Below are 26,107 nucleotides of genomic sequence, written 5' to 3' on the forward strand. Positions count from 1 at the left end.
TCTAGAAAAAACGTCTCCAGCCAACTTGATTCGTTCACTGATTTGTTTATATACTCGACGTTAAGTTGGTATGTGAATACCATAAAACCTTTGAAAATACTTCAGTGGATTGTACATAAGGAAGACCATTTTTTACTTTGCGACAGGGTGATTGGCAGGGGAGCGATATTGGGGGAGTTGAGAGGGTTCCTAGTCTCTGGCTCCCCAGTCAGCTTGAAGATGTGAAGGGCTATTGGTCCCTGCTGCAATGCTCACCAGCCTCTGTCCTGGGCAGGTTTCTTGTCCTTTTTCAGAACATCTGCGGACCTGTGAACCCCTAGACCCTGCAATGCCCAACAAAGATCCCAGAACCAAGGGAACTAAAGCAAGTTGCGCAAGACTGGTACCAGAACTCCCAGAATGCACCTGGGTTCAACCTGGAAAACCCGGCCCAGAGCCAGGGAAATGGAGGTCTGACCAGAATTCAAATGGACTAGAATGTTTCCTTTGTGAAAGGAATGAGACTCCCAACAACCAAACCACCCACCAACCCCAGATGGAACCCAGTGGAATCGAAAGATAACAGCCAAAGGACAGACTGGAAAGAGACTGCAAGGGATATCCAGAAATCCTCCCCATACCCAGTTGGAAGCAATCCTATAAAATATTTGAAGAAAACTACATGAAAAACAGGCCCCCTCAACATACGGCTGCCCCCACAAGAACAGAGATTGAAAATGCGGCAGGGCCAGAAGCCTTCCAGGAGTAGTCCCGGCCCGAAGGTAATAGCACAGCTCACAATTGTGCAAGGGGAACAGCTGACATAAATGTTCAGTGGAGACCAGGGGACAGTTTAGACGGGCGAACAGGGCTATAAAAAGCCAGCAGATGCAGAGCAGGGTGGAAGGTGTTCGACTGAGGTTGGGAGCAGAGGGGGTGAACCAAGAAACCAGCAAAGATGTTGTAGCCGGTGGTGAAGGATTACAAGGAGACTGTTGGAGTGCTGTGAGAGAGTGAAGGTAAGGTATTAGCGCTGGAGTGAGAGAGAGAGAAGCGAGGAGAATCCGGAGGAGTTAACCCTTGAAAGTGAAGAGACAGAACAGCCAGTCAATCACTTATGAATAATTCCTTGAAGGAGAGCGTTTGATAAGGCCACTTTCACCCCCTTTGGGGAAGGGGTCAACATCCTGATAGGTGGGGTCATCTGGCAATAGTGAAAGAATATCCGTGGACCATTGTGGAAATAGGGAAACCTGTGCTTGAGAGGCAGGAACCCACATGGAGGCAGGGACCACCCCTAGTCTGAGAACCCCAAGTGATTCACGTATACCTATTTTTGTTTAATGAAAGGTTAGAAAGTCATCATTGTCATGAAGTTGTTTGACCAAAGTGTCAGACCTGTTGACTTGCTTTGGAGTAAAGTTTGTTTGTAGGTACAAATTGTGTAAAATATCACCATTTTAAGTTTAAAAAAATCAGTAGTCCTCATCGAAAACTGGGAGTGGGGTTCTGTCTGAGCATGCATTGATGTTGTGAAAAAGGGACAACACATTGAAGCAACTTGCTTTACACCTAGAGTTGCCACAGGCCAGAGAATGAGACCCAGCCTTGTAATTGTTGTTCGAGACTAGCACCCCACCCTCTTATTTTAGAATGTACACCGCTTTGGTGATATAGAGTTACTTGGCTTTTCAGGACGCAGCTATTAGTATCGTGAATTTGAGGTTATACATATATTAGGATTGAAAATCTGGTTGTTGCCCATGGTCAGCGCAACAACCCACACCAAAATGAAATCGATCTTTGTCGCGCACTCCACATCAATAAAAACATCACAGTTATTCAATCAGAGAATTAATTCCACAATCGGATCCAGAGCAGCAGCTTTCCCACTTAGCAAACGCCTGGTGTGGCACAGTAGTCCCAGAATCCCTCATGGATACCGAAAGTGCACACATCAAGCGACCTAGGATATCAAATCGTCCTCCTTCCTAAGAAATATCAGAAAGTCGGCATTCACATAAAATGCTCAAAACCGAACAAGGGAAACGTACAAGGTCAAAAAACGACAAGAACCGGTTACAGCATATCCCGAGAGAAGCCTTGCAGAGAGGGTGAAGTGAAGCAGAGGGGTTATTCAGGACCCATCAGGCACACTAACCTCACTGGATTCAACAAAACCCTTTACAAATTCACTACTCGCCTAACGAAGACAATCCTGAACACACCTCTGGTCTCCCAGTTCATCAACCAACCATTACTAAATTCTCCCTCATCCATCGAATTCCCACTGTTTGGAGGTTTTTCTATACAACTACTGGTGTGGGATTTATAGAGACCAACCTGCACTGGGGTTGCACCCCGGTATATTGTATTGTATTGGTAATTTATATAGCGCTCTTTCCCTATTTGTATGGCCTCAATGCGCTTTCCTGTGACCCCTGGTCACAGGGTACAGATCACTCCCAGGGGTATTTATCACGAATTATGTGCATCATGGTAAGAACAGCTACAAGGTAAGACACTTTACATATAGACACATAGAAAGAGTAAGGTGTCCCATATGGACACTACCCAAAGTTTGTATTGGAAAGCAGTGATGCAATTCTACATATGGTAGGCTACACAGTTACAATGGAAAGTGAGGAGAAGAACAGATGTAATACAGGTCTGAAATATAAGGCACACCAACCAAATTACAAACACAGGCATAAAAAGACGAGCCTACCCCTAAGCAGTTGTCCAAACAATGTCAGAGGTAAATAGAGGGTACCCAGTCAATTTATCGAAAACATACAGGGTGGTACATTTCACTGCAGAGTATAACCCCGAAAAACACTGAAAACATAAAATATATCAAGGGTAGTGGGGTAAGGGGTTAAAATGGGTCGGGATGGGGTTGTGGTGGCATTATAAGGGTGGAAATCGGGGTGGGGGGATTTTGCCAGGGGAACCCCGCCAAACGTGTTTTGACCACAATGAAATGTACCACTCTGTATTGTCCGCCAGTAAAAATCACATATAACCATAAATAGGAAGCTGTACTGAGTTCCCAGGCTATATGAAAACGCCACCCATAGGCGTACATAGGACAAAGCCAAGAAGTGTTGTTATTTTGTTACAAATGGGTAAGAATGTACTTATAGGTTTCTAGATGAAAAGGAGGGCGACCACCAATCTGGGGGTTAAGTGACCCCACAGCAGATTGTTACATTCATGTTCCACCACTAAAGAAGAGTCCAGATGTGCCTGGATGTAAGGACTTTGCACCCGTTGGAGTTTTATGCGCGCAGAGGGGGACAAAAAGAGAATCCAAGCACATCTAGGAATCCCAAGGTAAGTCACAAGACCTGGGGAAGCGGGTGGGGGGGCTCCTCGCAATGAAGTTTCCAGTGACGGTAGCAGAGGAGACATGGGTACAGAGGTAAATGTCAGGGTTGGGATATGGTCTGGCTGGCGGAAAGTCTGGCCTACATTTCAGAGCTCACGGAAGGTGCCTGCAGCTGAACATCAGGATCCCGATGAAGGTAGGTCTCTATCTGAAGACCCTCGATTCTGAGAAAGGCACCCGTGCCATTGGCGGTGAGCAGTCTCAAGGTGAAACCGCAAGGGCTTGATAGGCATGAGCAACAACCAAAGGACTGCAGCCCCTGTAAGCTAACTCAGTCTGGAGGCAATGAGCAAAAAAAAGCAGAGCTGCAAAGATCTCCCGGGGCAGTGTCACACAGCACAGGGAGCAGAATGCACAGCAGCCTGATGTCTAGCTTCAAGATGGCCCCTCACATAGGATGTGCAGACCTTCTGGGCTGGAGCAAATCTACTGGAACGAAGAGAGAAAAGCGCTCACCAGAAGAAGAGCATGATGGAGACCCAGTTGTGTCCAGTGGTTCAAGGGGAGGACAGCCCTTTAGTAGGATTCCCCAGGCCAGAAAAGTGAGAGAGCTTCTCCATGTAGAACTTGGATAGGCCAATGTTGGTTCGAAGAGCAGTCTTGCCATCCTTCAAGCGCTCTTGGTGCTTAAGATTTCAGTGGTCAACTAGAGAACGGCTCCAAAACCTCCCCAGATGTAAATACATTCTGGGCTGGTGGGGACCCATGCCCATCTATCGGATAACATGCACCATTCAAATGATAAGGAGGTAATTGTGATTGGATAGCCTCTCAGAGACACTTGCAATGCCAGTCAAGGGTAGGGGAGCATTTGGATTAGGTTGTCGGAGCCCATAACCCAGTCCAAGCAATTACAAGCACACAGCTGCGCTTCCCAGGCTCTGGCCAGAGCCCCAAAGAGGCATGACTATGTGTGGCCACACCCATTTCTGAAGCCTGCCAGATATAGGCAGTGGTTTTTAGAGACAAGGCATACACAACAAGTGGCCATGTTGGCCATTGCAGTAGCCCAATGGCACGCTTGCACTTGAGGGAGCTAGATAGCAGCACTGAATTTGCACTGTCCAGCCCATTTGCATAGATTAGTGTCAGGAGCACACTTCTGACACCAATGTATGACTGGCTCCTAGCACTCTCATGGATGCTATAAGCACATTTCACAGTGACGGGTCATTAAAGGGCCTGTCCTTGCAAAATGCTTAAAATAGAAAAAATCATAGAAATGCAAGTGGGACAGCAGTGGTTCATACCACTTCCGTCCCATTTACAGAAGAAAAACAAAAAAGCAGTTCAGTCAGGATTGACCCCGTCAGGCAGTGCACATCCCCAAATGCCTTTTCCAAACAGGTGAACGGGAATGTCTGTGTTTTCTGTCTATTTAAAAGCTCCTCACATTTTTTAATACAGGATGAGCTTCAAAATGCACAGACGCACCCCCCTATATTTGCAAAGTGGGTAGAGGTGGGCATTTGACTGCGCGCATCATAGATACAACATTCAAATACCCTTTTTGAGATTTTGTCCTAAAATGGGCAAATCTCATCGAATTGCAATAATGATATGTTCGGTGTCAGATACTTGCATAGAAGTGTTGCGCTTCTACTCGAAAGGTGTCCACAAACTCATTATTTGGTTAAGAGGTGCAGGGTGGGGGAGCAGAAGGATGCTAGTAGATTTACTAAGTGATAACGATGGGAGTCCCTCGGTCTTGTGCCACTTTGGCATTAAGGAGCCAATGGACCTTTTATATGGTCATGGGAACACACCCCTCAGAATTGTGCCACTTGGCAGAACAACGTCTTTAGCCAGTCTTTGGTCAAGGGGAAACGTCCCACATCATTGCGCCTCTTCGGCTTATGGGTCCTATTTTTCTGTTATCTTCCCGGTTTTGCCGGCACGGAAGTGGGCGTGTGGTTTCTCTTTTGGGGCAGTGGCTTCTCTTTGGTGTTACACTTCTCAGGTGTTGTTGCTCAGGTGGGGTTGCTCAGGTGGGGTTGCTCAGGTGTAGTTGCCCAGTGAGGTTACTCAGTTGTGGTTGCTCAGGTGCAGTTCTTCAGGTGGGGTTGCTCAGGTGGGGTTGCTCAGGTGGGGTTGCTCAGGTGCGGTTGCTCAGGTGGGGTTGCTCAGGTGGGGTTGCTCAGGTGAGGTTGCTCAGGTGAGGTTGTTCAGGCGTGGTTGCTCAGGTGGTGTTGCTCAGGTGCGGTTGTTCAGGTGCAAGTGCTCAGTGAGGTTACTCGGTTGTGGTTGCTCAGGTGCAGTTCCTCAGGTGGGGTTGCTCAGGTGGGGTTGCTCAGGTGGGGTTGCTCAGGTGCGGTTGCTCAGGTGCGGTTGCTCAGGTGCGGTTGCTCAGTTGCAGTTCCTCAGATGCGGTTGCTCAGGTGGGGTTGCTCAGGTGCGGTTGCTCAGGTGAGGTTGTTCAGGCGTGGTTGCTCAGGTGGTGTTGCTCAGGTGCGGTTGTTCAGGTGCAGGTGCTCAGTGAGGTTACTCGGTTGTGGTTGCTCAGGTGCAGTTCCTCAGGTGGGGTTGCTCAGGTGGGGTTGCTCAGGTGCGGTTGCTCAGGTGCGGTTGCTCAGTTGCAGTTCCTCAGATGCGGTTGCTCAGGTGCGGTTGCTCAGGTTTGGATTATCATTTTCTCAGTTATGTGGGCCTTCTCATGCCTTCGATCCCCCTCTTTCGTTTCTCAGAAGTGTCTATTTTTGTTCTTTCCCCATCACTTCCTCCCTTTCCAAAATGGGAGGTTTATATTCTCAGAGGAGCGATTCCCTGCTGTGGATACTTTCGGTGATGTGGGCACTCGTGTACCCCACGCCTCCTCAAGGGATAGCAGATTTTATCAGGGATGCGTCTTCTCATTCTCAGTAATCGCATTGTTCTTTGTTGGTTTTCTTGTTACCTTTATTTGACATTGTAATTTCAGTGTTCCCCCTTTCTTTCAGTAGGTTGCTGGTCACAAGACATCTTTGTTCAGGAAGTAGGTCGATCGCAGCGCTGTGCCCTAATTTATGGTAGCTGGTTGTCTCTTCCAGTGCCACCCTTATGTTTTGCCAAGTTCTGCTCTTGGGCATTAGGTTGTGTTCTCCTGGTTCCATCTTGTTCCTTCTCCAAGGCCTAATGATGGTTTTCTCAGAGATTTTCTGGGTGCAGTAGAGTTTAAGGTGTTTCCTCCTGTACCTTTGCTGCTCCTTCACAAGGACATTACAAAGATGTTATCAGAGAAGTTGTGAGTCAAGCTACTTTTGTTCATGTGCCGCAGCTTGTTCCTTCATGGGGGAGCATCAAACGAATAATGTTACTGGAATTGGTTATTTATAACGCGCTTAATACCCAGAGGTTTCTAAGCGCAGACCCGGGGATCGAACCTGTGTTGCTCTGCATCGTCTTGCTTCCAAGGCAATTGTGTTGCCCCCGAGCGATCCTCCCGAGACATGGCTGTAGACTTTCCGTGTCCCTATGGCAGGAGTGACGCCATGCCATGAATGCCTTTTCTTCATTGTGAACGATGAGGGTGGATGGTTTCATGTTTCTGTTGGGTAGTTCCCGGCATCTGTGGATTGACCTGCTTCGGTCCCTTGTTAGGTGATCCTTTCCCTTTGTTGCCGAAGAGGACGCTGGAATTTTTGATCCCTCGGTTCCATTGTCATTGTGTGAGTGTAATTACAAAGTCCCCACATGTTTCTCTTTCTTGTTATAATAAGAGGAGCGTGGTGAAGTGAATGTGTGCCAACTCAGGCCCGGTGCAATAGTATTTTATGCGTGGCTCTGCGAGTCCGTACATGATGTCCGGCGGAATAAGTCGCTAGTTCCTTACTAGTGGGATGCTATGGTTGTACGCTCCACCGGTGACAGTTTGGGACAGTGGGGTCTGGTCTGGGTGGTGAGTACAGGTAAACACCTTGAAAGGCCATTTGTTGTATAGGTGCCTTACAAATATCCAGTAAATGGAATAAAGGGCTGGCCGTATCCTGTGGTATATGTCCTGCATTACAGGGGCAGACCCATCGCTCCCTTACAATGTGCCCAGTGTTTCATTACTGTTGGGAATGGTATGAGCTTCTGCGAGTGTACAGGCAATCTATCGGTCAAAGGTGGGAAATCGCCCAATGTCTTGCTCGTCAATAGAGCGGAGGACGCATCTCAGAATCTTCGATCTCCTCGTTATTCCACATCTAACGGCATCGCTTGCAGCGCTTTATTGTTTCTTGGTGCCAGGTTTCCTTCTCAGGGATTTGTGGTTCCTGGAACACATCTCCACTTCACAGAAACCCACCTAGCTGACGATGTTCTAGATGCAACTCCCATGGGTGACCTACGTGGTGGACACTTCAGTGGATCCTCGAGAGATGTGTGAAATAGCTACCCCAGAACCCTCCCCTAGGGCGAGGACTGAGCTTGAATCAAATTGTCTAGTAATCTCCTCATCCTGCGGGGTCCAAAACCAACCCTTGCCCTTGCAGCACTCATCATCCTCTGAAAACACACCCTCAATCATTGCTACTGTATTGTATCAGATTTCATTTCAACACGAGACAAGTCTTATTCCAGGCCAACGGTGTTCAACTAGCACAGTGGATGCACTCCGTTCTCTTACAAGAAACACTCAACTTTTTCACTGGGCCAACGCGCATGCTTCTTCCTTGTGTTGATTAAAAAGAGCATGGACTACAACCCAAATCATTTGGAATTACTTACACTCTTTCTGGGGATTATTTGATACTCTTGGCCAGAGTGGAATCCTGATCAAAAGTGGCTTGGCCATTAAGCCACCTTTATTTACTCTTCGAGGTTTTTATGAATGGCCTCGCATAATCTTATTGAGAAATTAGTGAAACCACCCATGGCACTCCCCATGTGGTTAGCATCAGTAAGAAGTGTTTATTATTTCATAACATTTTATTTTTTGTGAGCGTTACGCCATCCGATTCCATTGATAGCCTCTAAGGCATATACCTTGTCAGCTCCAACCTATCCCTGGGCAGGGGGAAGGGTTATGTTGTGACGTCAAGATCCTCCTATGGCTCCTGCGGTGCCACATGTTGGTGACATGTGGGACACCATGAGACAGACACAATAAAAGGGGCACACAGCTGCAGGAGCAAATCAGGCAGCACTGTGGAGAGATGTGGGAATCCGCAACAATCAAGCTGAAGGAGGTGGATAACTCAGTGTGGAGAATTACTCATCACCTGACTGGGAAGAAGAAGCCAAGCCCACCAATCCAGGGACATACCCACCTTGCATGCAGCAACAAGGGCAAGACAGAAGTCCGGGCTGACACACTGGAGGCTTCGTTCACCCTGAACAAGGCAAGCAGGCTTTCAGACAGAGTGGAGGAAGGAGTTGACAAGCAAGAACATCCCACCGGCATCAATGGAACACCTCACAGCGATCTTCAATGGATGCACAAGACTTCAGCACTTCCAGAGGAAGCAAGGGTCATCATATTCCTACAGGCTGGCAAACCACTGAGGGATCCTGTGAACTACCGCCTCATTAGCCTGCTCTCTGGATTGTCGAAGCTCCTGGAGAAGGTCATCCTCGCCTGCCTCGGTGACTTTGCATCCAAAAGAAATCTACTAGCAAAGGAACAGTTGGGATTTCAAAAGGAGCATGCAACGACCGATCAGCTGCTGACACCATCAGCCACGGATTCAGCATCAAGAAGTCCACTAGAATCGTCTTATTGGATATTGCCAAAGCATTCAACCGGGTCTGCCACAAGGGACTGCTACACAAGATGATCGGCCTGGGATGCAGACCAACCGGACTGATTTCCGCGACAAAAGAGGTCACGAGCAATAGTCATGTCTGCGCCTCTCTCATACACCAAAACCGGAGCTTGGGCAGACACTGTGTTGGGAAAAAGTAATGGCGCTTGCATCACAGTGTCACATGCCAGCATGGAAACTGTTTGTTACGTGTTGCAGTATCAAGATGTAGAGGATCCCGAGGAGAGCGCAGTGACTCACCCTCTAGATACCAATGCTGCGGTGGAGGACTGTTGGCCACCGAGTATTGTCATCCAAAGTAAACAAGGTGAGCAGATTTGGAACCATAAGATAAAAGGCAGTGTACACCCAGCCACTAGAGTCCTCTGTGATGGTTCACAACAAAGCCAAAAGTCCCCTACAATAACACAGAAGGAACAATTCCTTAAAGCTTTTTGACCAAAAAGACACAAACTACTGCCAGGTGGAATGCCATGGTGTGTCTCAGATTCCACCGATACAAAGCCAGCTGCCACCAAAGCTGTGAAACGGTGTCCAGTCAATTGGTCGAAAAAAAACTGGTCGACTGCAATTTGGTCGAAAACCAAATGGTCGAATTTTTTTTTTTATTTATATATTTATTTTTCGGGTTTTCGTTTTGTAAAAAAAGGTTTTTTTTAGAGAAAAAAAGGGGGTTGGGGGGGGACCCCCCCCAAAAAAATAAAAAAAAGGGTTAACATAAAAAAAAAAAAAATTCGACCATTTGGTTTTCGATCAAATTGGTTCGACCATCTGTCTGGTCAACCAATTTTTTTCGACCAAATGTCTGGCAACCCTGTGAAACACCTCTGCAACCCTAACAAGAAGTACAGTAGCTTTGAGTTGGGCAGGATACAGGTAACAGTTGAAATGACAAGTGCTTTCAATGGTTCCTTGGTGGTCAATTCATCCCCCCACCCCGCTTGGCCCCCTGCCCCAGTGTTTATGTGTGCAAGGCAAGCCCACCTTCAAAAGTAAGGACAGGCATTATAGCAGATCTCTGAAGGAGTATGGGACAGGATGGTCCACCATGGAATTCTGTCAGCGAAGAGCCAGAAAGGAAGGCAGGCTTGTCACAAGCTACTGTGCACCACCCACCGGTAACAATCCCACTGATGGTGAGTTAGTGTATTCGACAGGAGGAATCAGAGTCGTAGCCACTCTGCTCAGCAAACAAAGTCTACCGGTATAACACACGCGTTGAGCTACACTTCAAAATGCCGACCGGTTATTGTCTCTACCGACTCACTGGGGATTGAGTTGCCATTATGCTAGAGCAATACAGACTGACCGCATAACAATGATCAGAATACTCAAAGGACACACCACCTTCCTAACCCCTTGCAGAGATATGGTTCACCTAACATGACTCGCATGTACCCACACCGTCGCGAAACATAGCTCCCTCCTGCTGCATCCCTCTCTTCCTATGTTTGTAGCATCTATTTCCTGCTTTCCGATTTTCTTCTCATCCCCCGGCTCATTTTCTTTCCTCCAGCAGAGTAAGGTCTCGAGACCCCGGGCGTGGGCACGGTACACCACTGCTTGGGCAAGCGTAGGCACTTAAATGACTACAGTGGTGATGTGGCACAGTATAAATGCACCAGTGTACAGACCGGTGTACACGGGCCAGAGTGCAGGTTGTCTCTGGTTACATGTGATTTTAACAAATAGAAAATACCGAACAACATTTATGTCTAAACATTTTTTGTTTAAATTGGGGGGGACCCCCACCGCCCAAGCCCCCATTTCCCTTTGTTTATAATCCCACCCCAACCCTCTCCCGAGCCGTTTTAACCTCTTAGCCCACCCCCATATATATATATTTTTAAAAATTGGTATTTTTTTCGTTATAAATGTTTAGATGTAAATGGTGTTCGTTATTTTCCATTCTTTTGAATCACGGCATACCATTTTCATTGACACATTAGGACCACTATATATCCCAAGCCTACAGCTCCCTCTAGCGGTGACAACAGCAAAGCTATGCAAATTAGACCACGGTCTATCCTAAGGCAACAGCTCCCTCTAGCTACACATTCTGTGCGTTCGGGCAGTCACTACTGCGCATGACGGCATCAGCCAAACATACACCTGGCCTTTTATTATAAGTAGATATGAGCATAACATGAGTGGAGTGGGAGAGGAAGACGATCATTTCAAGGACTCCCCCTTCCACAATTGATAGGTTGCGATATGGTGTTCCTGTTTCCCTTGTACCCAAGGCATGGTCGGGAGGATAGCTCGGGGGCAACGTGCTCGCCTTGGAGACAACACGAAGCACCACAGGTTCGATCCCCGGGTCTGCGCTTAGAAACCTCTGGGTATTAAGTGCGTTATAGATAACATGTATCATATCATAACTGACCCGCATTTTGCAAGAATAATAGGAGCCACACTTTTGTCACCAACACAGATGCACGCCCCACCCTTCGAGCTCATGAGCTCATTGAAAGTTGAAGCACTGCCAAGTTCCTAAGCAGCTGTGACATCATCAGACAGTACTGGCAGGGGGCTCAACAAATAGAGGGAATGGCTTTCCAAAGGCTCGGGTGCTGAACGTAATGGAGGAAAGCCAAGTACATTCGCCAAGCGATCTAGCCAAATGTGAATGCGTACAGGGAAGGAGCAAGTTGTTCGGTGGCTTGAGAAGCTGCGTTGCCCATCAGTGGTTGATGCAAACTTTGGCGCCAACCTCATAGGTTTTCCATCTCTGGAGAATATCATGAGGGTATTTATGGAGCTCAGGCCTAGATTAGTGAAGCAACGGGGCGCTTTACAAGTCATCGGGGAAGGACAGTGAGGGAAGCAGAGGTACACGAGAGGGAGGTGATCATGTTGGTGGTGGGGGCAGGCAATTTGGCAGCAACAGATGTACAAGTATCCATGGGAGGAAACCAAGGGTTGGGGGGGGGCAGATCACCACGTCTCAGGTTAGCTAGGGAGTGGAAGGTGTGCGGAGGAGCCATACACATCCTCACAGCAACTGAGAACCAATATCACGGACAGGCGTTAGAAACCTTTGGCTTTTCAGATGTTTTGGACTACGACTCCCATCGGCCCTAGCCAGTAAAGCAATTGGTGAGGGATCACGCAAGTCTTCGTCCCAAATATCTAGTGACCCAGAGATTGCAGCTCTCAGTATTATGCAACAATCCTTGTGAATGGAGGTATGGGGTTACCATATCAGATTTTGAGCTACAGGTTGGGGGAAAGGGGAGCAGTAGGGGGACCCTAGCAGTTCCCAGAGAAGGGCAACAGGGAGCAACGCTGAACTAGGGATCAGACGACAATCACCCGGGCATGTAATTCAACAACATTCTGAGGCCGTGTGTAGACTGGGGCTGGGGCAGTGAGGGGTTTGGGTCACAACCTGAGATGTCCCGAGTATGTGAAAGCACAGTACATTTAAGAACTGAATAAGACCCACAGCCCCAAGATATGGAGAACAGAGTTGGGACACATCCCAAGACTGAATGGTTACACATGGATTCTTCCCAGGTCTGAAGATAGCATAGCAAATACTGCGTCTAAGGCCAGGCCCAGGGAGTCCCCAGTAAAACAATGAGCACAGAAAATCTTTAGACACTGGGAAATAAATGGAGAGGTGGCAGAAATGAATATTGTACCTTACCTGGTGTGGCTTTGCCCTCACAATGTGTGGTTTCGGGCTTCAAGCTTTGGTTTTGCATTCTGGACATCTGTCCTGATATTATTTGTCCCTGCGCCGGGGGCCCTTTCCCAGGAGCTCTCCCACCCTGAGCCGGCCGGTGCACAAGGAGTGACATCGCAAGCCAGAACCACGCCTTTGTGAGGTCACCTGACCATGTGGGAGAGCGCAGTGTCGATGTCACCGCCACAATGACACAGACACTATTGTGACATCACTGGGCAGCATCCTGAAGCAGACCTAGCTATGGGGGCAAATGGCTAGGATCTCGTGCTCGAGAAGCCGGGACCAGTCACAGATCCGGTTTGTCTGGATTCTGCACAACTGCGGCCCAAATACAGACAGTGAAATATTTGTTAAAATGGCTGCCCTCCCTACCCCTCCCCTTCCCTCACCCCTGGCACACTTTGCGAGTTTTCAGGTGGCACACCTCGGGCTGCGATCTCGAACAACAACAGGCTGGCGCTTGGTGAGCCTTACAGCTGGCAGGGGTGTTGTTAGGTCTGGAAAAGATCAGGGGCTAAGCTAATGTCGGGACTGGTGAGATTCGGGGCTAGCTATAGCCTTTTGATTGTAGCCCCTGAGCTTCTATCCGGGGCTACAACCAAAAGACCCGGGGCTATAGCCCTCTAGAAACGCCTACAGGGAGGGACAATGCCCCTATCGTCCTGGAAACACATATTCCTCAGTTCTAACAGTGAGGCAGTGCCCAGGATAGTGTTTGGGCACTCTTGCGTTTGTGCCAACATTGATTCAAAAGCTTACATGGTGTTCGCTGCACTCTACAACCCCACCCTCTCCCTTTTTTAAGCATGGTTGCAATGCCCTGTATAGACACTCTTCTCTCTGCGCTTAACCTGACTGCAAAAACCCTATTGCAGCAGGACGCATACTCATACTGCCTCATGAGTTTTCAAGATGTTGAGTACACCCTTGCCTCGATGCTGGAACTGGCGAATGCCGCTAGCTCAGGGGTGGACTGGCGCATAGGGAACTTTCCCAGTAGGACTCTGCACCCTGGGCCTCTTTTGTGTGGTAACCTATTTTATTTTCAAATGTTCTCATAGGAAAATGGTTGGGCTCGCTGACAATGTGTAATATGGGACCACTTTGAACATTATTTGCAGGGCCTCGTCTGGTTCCCAGTCCACCCCTGCCCTAGCTCCCCACCTCATGGGGGTTTCAGCTCTTTTCTCTGTGACCGCTTGGACCAAGAACCCACGTTGGCATTTTGAACACTCTGCCATGTGTGCCAGTGCGAACTCCAAGCCTCAATGTTAGTCTTTTTGTTGTGCGTTGTACCAGAATAGAAAACCCAGAGTAAATAAGGACATGCTTGTGTATTTCTGCTACTCTGTTCTGAAATCGGAATCTCTAACTGGACTGGGTCTGTATCATAGGAGTTGTATGCTATAACCAAACCTCAAAATGAGGTCTGACAAATTCCCAAACGTTACTACTAATCCTTATGTTCCTGGTAACTAGGCATTAGTTGCCTCGAGGGTGCGTCAATGTATTATGCGGAGGACGTGTCGCACGTAAAGCAGCGCGCAACGTCCTCTGCGGTCAATGTTCCTAGGATTGAGCATGGTCTGGGCTGGCCTTACACGGACATGGCTTCTGCCTGCCTCACAGGGCAGGCGATAGGTTTCCCGGTAGCTGCTGGGACCAGTTTTTTGACTGGTGTCTGGGATACAAGCGTGAATGGACAGCACAGAGTAAACTCTATAACATGCCTCCAAATGACGAATGAGGAGACCCGCCCCCACTGACATTGTGGCCGACCAAATATTTGAATGGGTCACACAACAAAACACAACTCACTTGCACTTTAAAAAAGTATGAAGATTTGCAGAGAAGCTTTGGCCAGCCACTGGCTCGCCAAAGTATCCCTACTCCTTCACCAGTTACTCTTGTTCATTCCACTGCCTTTGGGTTCTCAACATCCAAGCAGAAACATACATTGTACCCAATCTTGCTTGATTACCTAAATGTCATGCCACAGCACAATGTGTTCTTACTAGTCGCCCGTCTCTGCTCACCCTAGATCAGTGGTCTTCAAACTTTTTAGGCCTGGGGCACCCCCGCCGTGCAAAATGTGGGCAGGCCAGGCCCCCCCCTAAAATGCCAAATGGAAAGTTAGTCCAAATGGCTATGAACTAACGCGCGCCGTCACCACACCCTACTCCCAGTATACTCCCTGGACTCCCCACCTGCTCCCATCACAGTCTCTGGACTCCCTCATCCCACTCTTAACCCATTCCCTGTGATCTCCCCATCCAACCCCACCACAGACCCTGCGCTCTGCCCACCCTGCTCCCGCCACTATCCCATGGCTCCTGCCCATCCTGGTCCCACCAAGGTCCCTGGGCTCCCCCACCCTGCTCCCAGCACAGTCCCAGGGCCAGTGGTGGCTGGTGAAGTGGAGGGGCACAAATATTTCCACCAGATATGCCATAGCGGCCGAGTGCAGCGAGGGAGCCCAAACCAACCAATGGGGGTTCGCGGGGATTTCCCCAAGTGATTTTTTTTAAATAATGGGTTAAAATGTTGCATTTTAGAGCATACAAAAAAAAATGGGTAAAAAGCCAAACAGTTTGCAATTGGCGCTGGGGGGGCTAGGGGGCAGGCATGATAGATGTCCAGTAAAAAAATACCATCCCTGTCCCCTGGGCCCCCAGTGCCTAACATAATCAACATGATTATGTGTGTATGCAAGGCACTGGGGGCCAGGGGGAAAGCATGGTATTTTTCACTGGACATCTATGTTAGATGTCCAGTAAAAAATACCATCCCTGTCCCCTGGGCTCCAAAGCGCCTCAGAAGGAAATCTGATTTTAGCAGGTGGGTAGGGAGATTGTGCAACAAAGCTATTTTTATAATGCACCCCCCACTCGCCAAAATTTGCTCAATGTACCAAAACAAACACAGACACACACACACACACTCTCACACAGCAATCACTATCATTCACACAAGCACCCATCTCCATACACTCACTCATAACACAAGCATCCACGCATCCATACATATTTTTAAATAAAAAATAAATGAACATAAACATACCTTCTGCATGGGACCTGCGCGTGGGTGCTGAAACGCCCCACTCCAGGCTGCTCTGTCCGTATGTGCGAGGAGACGCAGGAGCTCCCTTCGCGCATGCAGTGCCTCAGCCAGCATTTCCAATGAGCTATGAAAGGTTGGCGAAGCAAAATGCCCCACGCCTTGCATGGCTCAGTGAGCATGTGCAGCTGGGGAACTGAACTGAACTGTCAAAGGGAAACAGTGTTTCCCTTGTTCAGCCAACCCAGGAGCACTCCCTCAGCTGGAAAAAGCAGCTGAGTGAGTGCTCAGTGTTTCACTGGGCTGGCTCCTTCGCTCATACATAATGGGTGAGGGGGCCACTGGGTGGACATCCCCGTCGCCCATTATGGATGAGCCGCCAGGCTCGGACTGGCCTATAGAGCAATGGGGCAATGCCCAAAACCAAAAATGCTGATGTGGGCCAGTCAAAATGGGCCACTTTTTTGGCCAATGTGGGCCAGTTTGATGAGTTACTTTGCTATGCAGCTAGTAGTTTTGACCATTGTTGCTGAATAAATAGTCTTTGAATACCGCAATTTGCTCACATTTTAACAACCTGTGACTAAAGGAATGAATATCCATTTGCAACTGCGGGCCACTTTTTCATTGGTGCCTGAGACAGTTTTATTCTCCAGTATGACCATGTGAGCCTCCCCTGCCCATTTTTTTATATTTCATGCCGGGCTCTTGCGCCTCCCCCGGGCTTGCGCCAGATCCCCCCCTGGGAGGTAGGGGGGTGCGCCCACAGTCTGAAGACCTCTGCCTTGGATCCTTTTCACCTACACACACCAAAGTCTGGTTCCCTTCGGTGTAGGCCCAACACACATTATGGACAAGCCCTAGTGCCGGGAGACCATCGGGGAGGTAGATGGTACAGTCAAAATATCAATTAACTTAAAGCATTACATACGAGCTAAAGTTCCACTTAGGAGCCAAAACTATGTAGCATCCCAAGGTGGTGCAAAAGAGCCACCTGAGCCAAAACTAAGCAGCCCAATACATGTCCTGCCTCCATAATGCATTCCCTCACTCTATGCCAGTGGTATCCAAACTTTTTCATACTGAGCCCCCCTTGAGTACAAAAATTGTTTCTTACCCCCCTTCTAGGGGGCCCTTAAGGATGTCCGGGGACAGGAACTTTAAAAATATAAGCAGATTGTCTACTGCTTATATTTTCTATTAAAAGCAGTCCTCTTAATCCTTTGTTTTTAACAATAAAAACAGTCATCTTAATCCCTTTCTAAAGAGCCTGCCCCCTCCCGACTCCCCCCCCCCCCCCCCCCAACATCTTTCGGGCACCCCTAGGGGGGCCAGCCACCCGGTTTGAAGACCACTGCTCTATAGCAATAGCTTTCGTCTTACTGGGCGTTATGTTAGTGGCAGTAAAGCCCCACCTTTTAGGAAAAACGAATTCGTGAAATAGCTCAGGGAGTTAATGTGCCGGTAACAGAAGAACAGAAGTGACCAAATTCCTTCGTCCACGCGAACGCTCGCACATAGTCGCATGGCATGCTTAATCGAACAGAGAAGATGAATTCGAAATATCACATGGATGTTTTTTTCTCTTTGCACCATTGCTGATGTTTTCCGACATAACGTCCAACTAAAAATACATTGGAAAAAAACCGAATTGACACCCAACCTCCACAAACAATCGTTTAAGTAAAGGGTACAGGAGGGGCGGAGGGGGGTCTGGGTTGCTGTAAACTTTCTGAGAAGGAGGCCTGGCTTCCATGTCATTGCTTGGCCGTGAAACTGGAGTGCAGACACTTTAATAGGACCTCCTGCCGCCATCAGAAACCCAGGAGACCACAGGAGTGGGACATTTGAGGGGGTAAGGGGGTGAACCAAATGTGAATGTTTCAGCAGAAGAATGATTGTTTCCAGGTGTGAGACTCTGTCTGCAGATCATTAAGTAAGCTGGACTCCTGGGACAGCTTTGCCGTAGGCGGGAATTGTGCTCTCCATAACCTGGAGGGTTGCTCTGCTATGCCCAGAGCCCAACCCTCTCCTCCACCCAGGCCTCCAGTGCGGTTTTTCGGCTGCCGCCGTTGGCCCGACGCCATATTTCTCTCAGAAGGTCACCTGAACCTCTCTCGGCGTCATGGAAGGTATGAGGTGAGGGAGTCACGCCCTCCTTTCCTCGATGTCTGACTTCCTCAGCTTCACCTCCTCCTTTCAGAGCCCCCTTAATCCCTTCCTTCCTCACTCCCTGCTCTATCCACCCCTTACCCTTCCTTGGATCCCCTCACACCTCCTCTGCCTTTACTCATTCTGTCTCTCTTCCTCTCTCTGTTCCGCTCCCGCCCCACTCATACGTCACTGCCCAGGAAACAGTGCTGTCTTTTCTCAGAGGATGAAAGCCATATCATACGCAGTCACCTAGTGAAGAGCTAAACCAGAGAGACAAAGGCAACGTTTCCCGCCCAGTGGCATCCTCACTCGGCCATTGATGTGGTAACGAGCGAGATTCCATTCAAGTGAACGTAGCCAGTGGCGCGCAGGGTTTGTTTTGGTGTTCTTATAGAGCCAACATGCTGCCTCACTGCTATTCCTTAGTGGGTTGAGACATTGTAGCATGCTGCAAAGCCAACAGTTTTGGCTTTTGTGTGGGCATTGGATCCGCCTTTTCCGGGCGCTGCATAATGGCACTGCCTGGCCATAACACGGCAAAAGCTATCACATGGTGCTCATAGCTACTCATGGCAGTGCCTGGCAGAGGTACACATGAGAGAAAACGCTGTTGGCTTTGCCAATGCTTATTTATAACAGCAATTCAGTGCAAGGAACAGATGCACAGACGTAGATACTGCTTATAAATCAGGGGGTGGAATCTCTCTCTCTCTTCCCCCTGCCCCCTCCCCCCCGCTGGTCTACCTGTCTGCGGTGCTGACTCGTGGCCTGGCTACCCTCTGAGTCTCACTGGGTACCAGGCTCCTCCATGATCGCAGGGCCTACCGCGCACTTAGGGGCTGTAACTGTAAACCTACAGACCCCTGCCTCCTTGCACTTACCCTGTGCTGCCCTCGGTGCACTTACTCAGAGCAATACTGCCTGACTCCGCCTTCCCTCTCCCTGGCACTTCCCCTCTCCCTCCTCATTGCACTTTTGCATATCACACTTGCAGGATCTGAATGACACAAGTCCTAGTAAGATCGTTTGTCTTATCCTCCATCTGTCTTCCCTCCCTTGTCTTGTCCTGCCTGAAACACTTGTGTACAGGCGCGTTTTAAATGACATATATCAGGAGGCTTCCCAGAAATAGGGGGATCAGATTAAAAAATAAACAGGACAGGCCATAGACATCGAAGTAGGACGATGATAAAACTGCAGTCCTTCTATGTTGCAGGCCTATTGTGGGGGGCAGGGAGGGGGTGTGCTCACAGGTGTACTCCCCTCATTGGAGGAGAGCGCCGGGGAGTGGAAAGGGGAGGAAATGGGGGCGTGAAAAGCATTCACGCCACCATTTACGTGCAGGAAGAGTTGTGCAGGACCTGATTTTGGGATTTCAAAATCGTGTCCCGGCAAAAACCAGGACCATAGCCATGACTGGTTTCATTTCCAACAACATCTACACTGCATACATAGTTGAGGATGTGCCGTCGGAAACCAAAAGCTGAACATCTCCATGGAGGCACTGTGAGGCTCAGGCCTGCTTTACTACGGAACGCAGGGAGCATTCACCGAATGCGTCACAGAAGTTACCTCACATGGCAGTCAGGAGAAAACAAGACAAATAAGATGAGAGTATTTGCCCGTCGGAAGTGCAGCTGGGATTCCACACACATATCATGCATCCCTGTCAAGGGCGCCGAGTACATGTGTGCTCTGGGGCCCCGGACAACACCCCCCCCTCCCGCACCCACCTATCCGCACCACCACCGGAAAGGCCATCTGCGCTGAAAGTCCCTATACTTTCAATGGGAGGTCCTAAAATGTTGTCCACCCACAAACACCACAAAATAAACAACAACAGAAATGGGACTTAGCTCCCTATTGACAGTGCTAATGAAATGGAAAGGGGACACAACACCCTCTTTCCATGGAAAAATCAAAAGTCTATTCCCCTGATCCCTGCGACATCGAATCCACGACACTAGAGCGTCTGAATTGACCACTGAGCAGATGGGAGGTGGTTTGAGCAGAGTGAGTGCAATGCCTCTACCTGCTGTTACACCACCAAATAGTGGAACCGTGTGCCACATGCCGCAAACTGAGAGGTCTACAGAGTAAAGGGTATTTTCAGATAGGTCTTCGGCCGTTGGGGCTGGGGAAAAGTCAAATGCACGTCAGGCATGGCTCTCAAAAACTTAAAGGGTCAAGACAGTAATACCTAAAGTCAGTGCTTTAAGTGGACCGGGGCCTGCCGGGACCGGGCCACAGCAGTCTCCAAAAAGTGAGGCTGAGCTGGGACACTGCCGTAGCCCCGGGTCCCACCGCAACATTGGCGGAACACATTATCCCGCCACGGCTGCAGCCGCGACGGGAGATGCGCCCGCCATGAAGTCATTCAATCTGACAGAAGTGGCTGCCAGCCACAGCGACGCTGTGACTGGCTGCCACTTCCGTCATTCATAGTAACTGCTTCTGGTGATCTCTCGCCAGAGGCAGTTATTGTCCCTTTGTTTCCCCAGGTCGTCAAGGCATCTTTAACCCTCGGCGAACCTGGGGACTCCGACATATTTCGAGGATTATAAAAGATGGCTTGAATTGTGTACTTTTCAAGCCATCTTTTACACACGACGAAATGTTTAAAAAGATGGCCTGAAAACTACGCAAACCGTAAAGTATGCACACAAATATATATAAATGTTATATATTTGTGTGCGTACCTTACCATGGTTTGTGTACTTTGCAAGCCATCTTTTATTTCTAGGTTTATAAAAGATGGCTTGCAAAGTACACAAACCATAGTAAGGTACGCACACAAATATATAACATTATGTATATTTGTGTGCATACCTTACGGTTTCCGTACTTTTTAGGCCACGTCCCTCCCACAAGCCACAGCTCCCAAATGAGGCCCCCCCTCGATTTCTTACCCTACTTAAAGACCTGCCTAAAGTGTACAGTCCCTAGTCCGTGGGTCTTCACGGGTCTGCTTGCTGGCAAAGAAGGATAATGAAGACTGCAATTCACCACACACTTCAGACACCTTGGTCTCGGGAGGAAAGCTCAGGGGCAACGTGCTCGCCATGGAAGCAAAACAACACAGAGCAACACAGGTTCGAACCCCGGGTCCACGCTTAGAAACCTCTGGCTATTAAGCGCTTTTTAAATAGCCAATCATATCATATCATATACCTTAGCATCAAACACTGCAACCTAAAAATGCTTCAGGAGGTCACCTGTTCTTTAGCCATAAAGGAAGGCTGGGGAACTCTGGGCCAGGGGGAAGCCCCACACTCCGTGATGCAACCCTTAGATGTGGTATAAGAAGGGTCCCTCCGAGATCCCACAGCCCTTCCTTGAGACAACCTGAAGGCAGTCAGTACCTAAAGTAGTAACGAAACAAAAGACCCCAGGTCATTCAGGAGGAGAACAAGGCTGCTTCCCTAGTCCAAGACACCAGTTCTATGTTAGCAAGGGCCACATTTCAAGAAACCAGTCAGCTACTGGCCCGGGAGTACGCCAGCGATCGGCGTACGACACATACTCGAGGTCCAGCCTGGATACCGACATTCAGACAAAGGGAAACCATACAACAGACACCAAAATCACACTCAGGAAATGCTTGGATCCATTCAGCGGCACAAGCAGGGAGGAGAGAAGCTCACAAGTGTGTGGGAAAGCCAGACCTCCAGGAACGCAAACCACCATGGTAAATCTGCCGGGTTACCTAATGACAGACAGCATATTCGTAACTTCGGACCTTGAGAGTCAGCGCAAAGGCGAGTCCTCAGTAATACAAGTTGCGCAACACCCGCAGGGAACAATGAATGCAGGCCAAACTAATAGGGAGGGCGTGGAACCATTAAGCCAGGGTCAGTCACATTACACTAAGCTGTATAGTTTACTGGGGCTTGGCCATCCCTCCCAACTCCACATTTTGGCCACAGGCAGAATCCTTCTGACAATTTTCCCATACCTTGACTTCGTTCCCCCAAGATCGTTCCGCCCCACAAGCGCGTTGAGGCCATACTAATGGGATAAAGTTGCTATGTAAACGAAAATCTACTACTACTATTGAGGAAACAGAACCACAAACCCATCCCCCATTATTCCAATCACTTGATCAGTACCTGTATAAAAGGCAGAAGAATTGTGGCAGCGGGCAAAAGGAAGGAGTTCCCGACGTATAAAGTGATGCTATTGTGAGAATTAGGGAAGGAGCACAGACCTTGTATTGGCGAGTCAGGAATGGCAAGTAGTAGAAGTAGTAGGGATTTATGTGATCGCTGAAGAAAAAAAAAAATAAGACAAAAATACTGAATGTATTTTTTCCTCACATTTCCGATCAATTATATGGTATCCAGTAATATTATCCCCATACATATGGTGGAAATACATATGGTTGCCAGGAAAAGGCAGTGGCAAATGTATAAATGGTAACCATATATGTGTGCTCAAAGGAAGCAGGGTTGCGGATGTCCCTGCAAAGCACGGTCAGTTTCTGGTGACATTATTGTCAGATGACATTTTTGCAGGGACATTTTCACATGGAACCAATTAAATATGAGGGGAGACCCCCCAAATCCACCCATACTCCACTTATATATTTTTTTAACCCTATAGCTCCCACATATAATTGTATGGAAATGTGTATTTTCGAAATTCAGTATTTTCGTCTTCGTAATTGACCGATACAGTAGTAGCAGTAGTAAAAACATTTATTGAGAGCAACAAATCACTAGAGAATCCAGTTTCTTAGCATTATGCAAAAAACCACAGAATATGAAATCAAAAAAGAAAACATTTCATGCGAGCCGAAATGGAGGAAAACTAATGGTTTTGTGATGTAATTACTAATAAACATGCAGTGATAATTAGTATGGTTTTACAAGTCTCTTAAGTGCAGCACGGAGCATTCTCTAACAGGATTAGGTAATGCATTCCACAAACCAGAACCTCAGACTGAAATTGGCTGACAGAGAGAAGGTTCAAAGAGGTAGACCTAAGAGTCTGACTGGGGATCTATAAGGGTTGACAAATATTCAGGGGCCAAACCCTTGACACTCTTCCAGATAAGATGCATTGGCCGTTCCCGAATTTGGTCCTCAGTCAGAAGCCAGCTTAACTGGCATCTAGCTTGAGGGATAAGATCAAATTCTTCAGATGCATGCTCATCCTCAACGCTCGATGTTGACAAACCTGGTTGCATAGACATTTTTTGAGATTCCTAAATTAAGTGACATACAATAATGAACTCTGGAAAGGACCACGGCTTGTACCAGGGCCCCGAGATGATAACTCTTGTAAGGGTGCAGAAGGAGGAGACTGACGCACAGGTGGCATAGTGATTGCTATACACTTATTTGTAGTGAAAATAAAGAGAAACCTTATCTGTCCCTATATCTATGAGGGGTTTCCCTGCCTCAACTAAGGTGCTAATGGGTCTGTCAGGATGTCTTAACAACATAAAGAGTCCACCGTCCTGCGTCCAACTGTCCCCAGGGCTTTAAGTGGGCCGGGGCCTGCCGGGGCTGGGCCCCGGAAGGCTCCGAAATTTCGTTTTGAGGCAGGGCCCTGCCAGGGCCCACTAATCTCCCCGGGCAGCCCCGGCCACTACACGAAAGGGCATTTTTTTCTACAGCCTGAAGCTCTCGCTCGTGTGCGAGAGCTTCAGGCTTCAGAAAAAAATGCCTTTCAGCTATAATGGTGGCGCCGCACCTGCGAGGCATCCCTTTAATCAAGGGATGCACGTGGGCCGGCGCCACCATTATGGAGAAACGTGAGGCCGCTGGAAGCAGAGGCCTTGCTTTCTAAATACTGAAGCTCCCACGGATTCGCGGGAGTTTCAGTCTTTAGGAAAAAGGCCTCTGCTTCCAGTGGCCTCACCCTTTCAGCCTTAATGGTGACGCTGCCCCTCCCCACCTGGCGAGGGGCAGCACCACCATTAAGGCTGAATAGGCGAGGCGCTGTCCCCTGCCAGGCAAGCCTATACAAAATAAATGCAGAGATCAGCACCCTCTCCCCCATAGGGGAGAGGGTGCTAATCTCTACAAAAGGCAGCCTGGCAGGGGTGCCAGTAGCCCATTGAGCTGGGGCTCGTCAAGGGGGCGTGGCCTAACGGCCCATCAAGACCCCGTTGTTAGGCCACGCCCCCTCGATGGGCCCCGGCTCGATTTGTAGTGCCACTTAAGGCACTGACTGTCCCTATCTCTGTCCCTTACACTTACAGCCAAACTAATCAGTTACATCAAAGTTCTTGGTCCAGGAGAATGACTCCCTCCTCCTGGTCTGTGAGGCAGAGTTCTGGTTGCAATTTCCTCACCAGGGGGAATGACTCCCTTCCCCTGGTTCTAGTCCCTCACAAACAAAAAGGGTTGCAGATCCTGCAACACTCTGCGTCAGAAATTACACCACTTTGAGTCCCCGGGGGAATGACACCCTTCCCCTGGATCACTGGCCTGATCCTCCTAGCGGGCTCAACTGCCAGGTGAATTACTCACTTCCCCTGGCCTTCCTCAGGCTTTCTTTCACAGTTCACAACACCAGGGGGAATTGTCTCACCTCTCCTGGCCCTTTTCAGGCTTATCTCACAGTTCACAACACCAGTGGGGAATGTGTCCCTTCCCCTGGCCTTTCTCAATATATTCGGTATGGGAAACCTGGTCCACACCCTGTCAGGTACCACCATGAAGAAAATGACTTGTAGGAATCTTCGTAAGTGCACGGCGGTACCAGACCCTTCTCGAGTCTTGGCTGTCTGTTTTCTTGAAGTCCTTTGTCTATTTGTATAGTGGTTGGTTGGCAGTGGTTGGCATTAGATTTCAAGTCCTTCTTCAATGTTTAAGCCCTTCAATCTTCATTCCTCTGTACCTCTTCCTCGTCTCAGTTCTTCTATCATCAATCTCCTGTGGGTAGGCCAAGCTCTCCCTTCTCTCAGTAGAAGTCATGTGTATGGCCCTACACAGGTACATTGGTTGGGTAGGTATGTGATTGGGGTTTACAGAGCAGGGAAGTGTGTAGGGTGTTTGGTGAGGGGTATTGTACCGCATTCACTTTAGATGGTCGTCCTTGTCCCCAGAGGGGGAGTGTCTCCACATGAGATACTCCCGCTGTGTACCACCCCCAGGGGGACTATCAGGTAGCAGCCTCACCTCCCTGACCTCATGGGAAGGGGCTCCCCCTCAAGGATTTCTCACACTCTGCATAAATTGTATACTTGAAACCTGGAAGATTTCACTACCGACTCCGCTTGGTTAGAGAAAGATACGTGAATATTAAAAGAACACCAACATTCCTTACTGTCTCCACTGGAGTGGGGCCCAGAGGCATAGGCCACTGAAAAGGAAAAGGCACACCGGCGGGAGAAGTGAGTGGGGGTGGGGGAAGGTCTGTTTAAAGGCAGATAGAGGTCTTGCATCCAGCGCCAAACAATATGTCCTTTCGTAGCTTTTGAAGCTAGTTTCAAAACTCTGCCAACGTAATTTATGATAGCAATCCCAGGAATTCCACCAAATGGAGTAAAAACTAAATTTAAGGGCACAAATCAATCAACCCTGCTTCACTCCAGGAAGGCAGCCCCTCTTACCCTGTGTTCCCCTTTTGTAGTGCAAACAGCTGCTGATGGTGGAGGTGGCTCCTTACTGGCTCCACGAGACCCCTGTGGGGACAGTTCTCCTGCGAATGGATAAAAATGCTAGAGTCTGCAGTGTGAAAAGCAGCCAATAGAACCAATAAAATCAGGGCTGCTGGTCTCCCTGCATCCCCTGTTTGGAAGCAATGTTCCCGAATCATCAGGGTAGCTTCATCCCGGCCTAAAACTAGAATGGCAATCTGCAAGTACGTTTTTCTTCTGTAATTAGTTGGAGAGTTGAGCCGTAACTTCATCTTCCAAGATTTTACATATTAATGGAAGATTAGAAATAGGTTGAATGGTAGCTGGATCAGAAGGATCCAGGTTTGCCATCTTCAAAAAAGGCGTTACTAGAGCTATCCTCAGTTGGTCTGGGAATGTCAGCCAAGACATGAAAATTAACTTGTACAAAGTCAGCTGAAAAAGGATCCACAGAGGATGAAGAGGCTTTCAAACCAATAACCCTATTCGTAACGTCTTATTTGAAGACATTTTCA

General features: G+C 48.6%; 1 protein-coding gene across 3 annotated transcripts in view; it reads right to left on the bottom strand.

Moving 5' to 3' along the window:
- Positions 1 to 26,107, bottom strand: part of CTF1 (cardiotrophin 1) — a 213,969-nt gene that overhangs the window by 73,982 nt on the left and 113,880 nt on the right. For 2 of the 3 annotated variants that reach the window (XM_069651944.1, XM_069651942.1), the window contains exon 1: positions 12,749 to 12,917. The exons of the other annotated variant lie outside the window; for it this stretch is intronic. In XM_069651944.1, coding sequence (XP_069508045.1) covers positions 12,749 to 12,902 — 154 coding nt within the window. In that variant the 5' untranslated portion in view covers positions 12,903 to 12,917. Of the gene's footprint in view, positions 1 to 12,748; positions 12,918 to 26,107 lie in introns of those variants that run through there. 3 annotated transcript variants of the gene reach the window in all.

Source organism: Ambystoma mexicanum, chromosome 3p (assembly GCF_040938575.1).
Source record: "Ambystoma mexicanum isolate Mex_15411 chromosome 3p, UKY_AmexF1_1, whole genome shotgun sequence".
Classification (NCBI taxonomy): Eukaryota; Metazoa; Chordata; class Amphibia; order Caudata; family Ambystomatidae; genus Ambystoma; species Ambystoma mexicanum.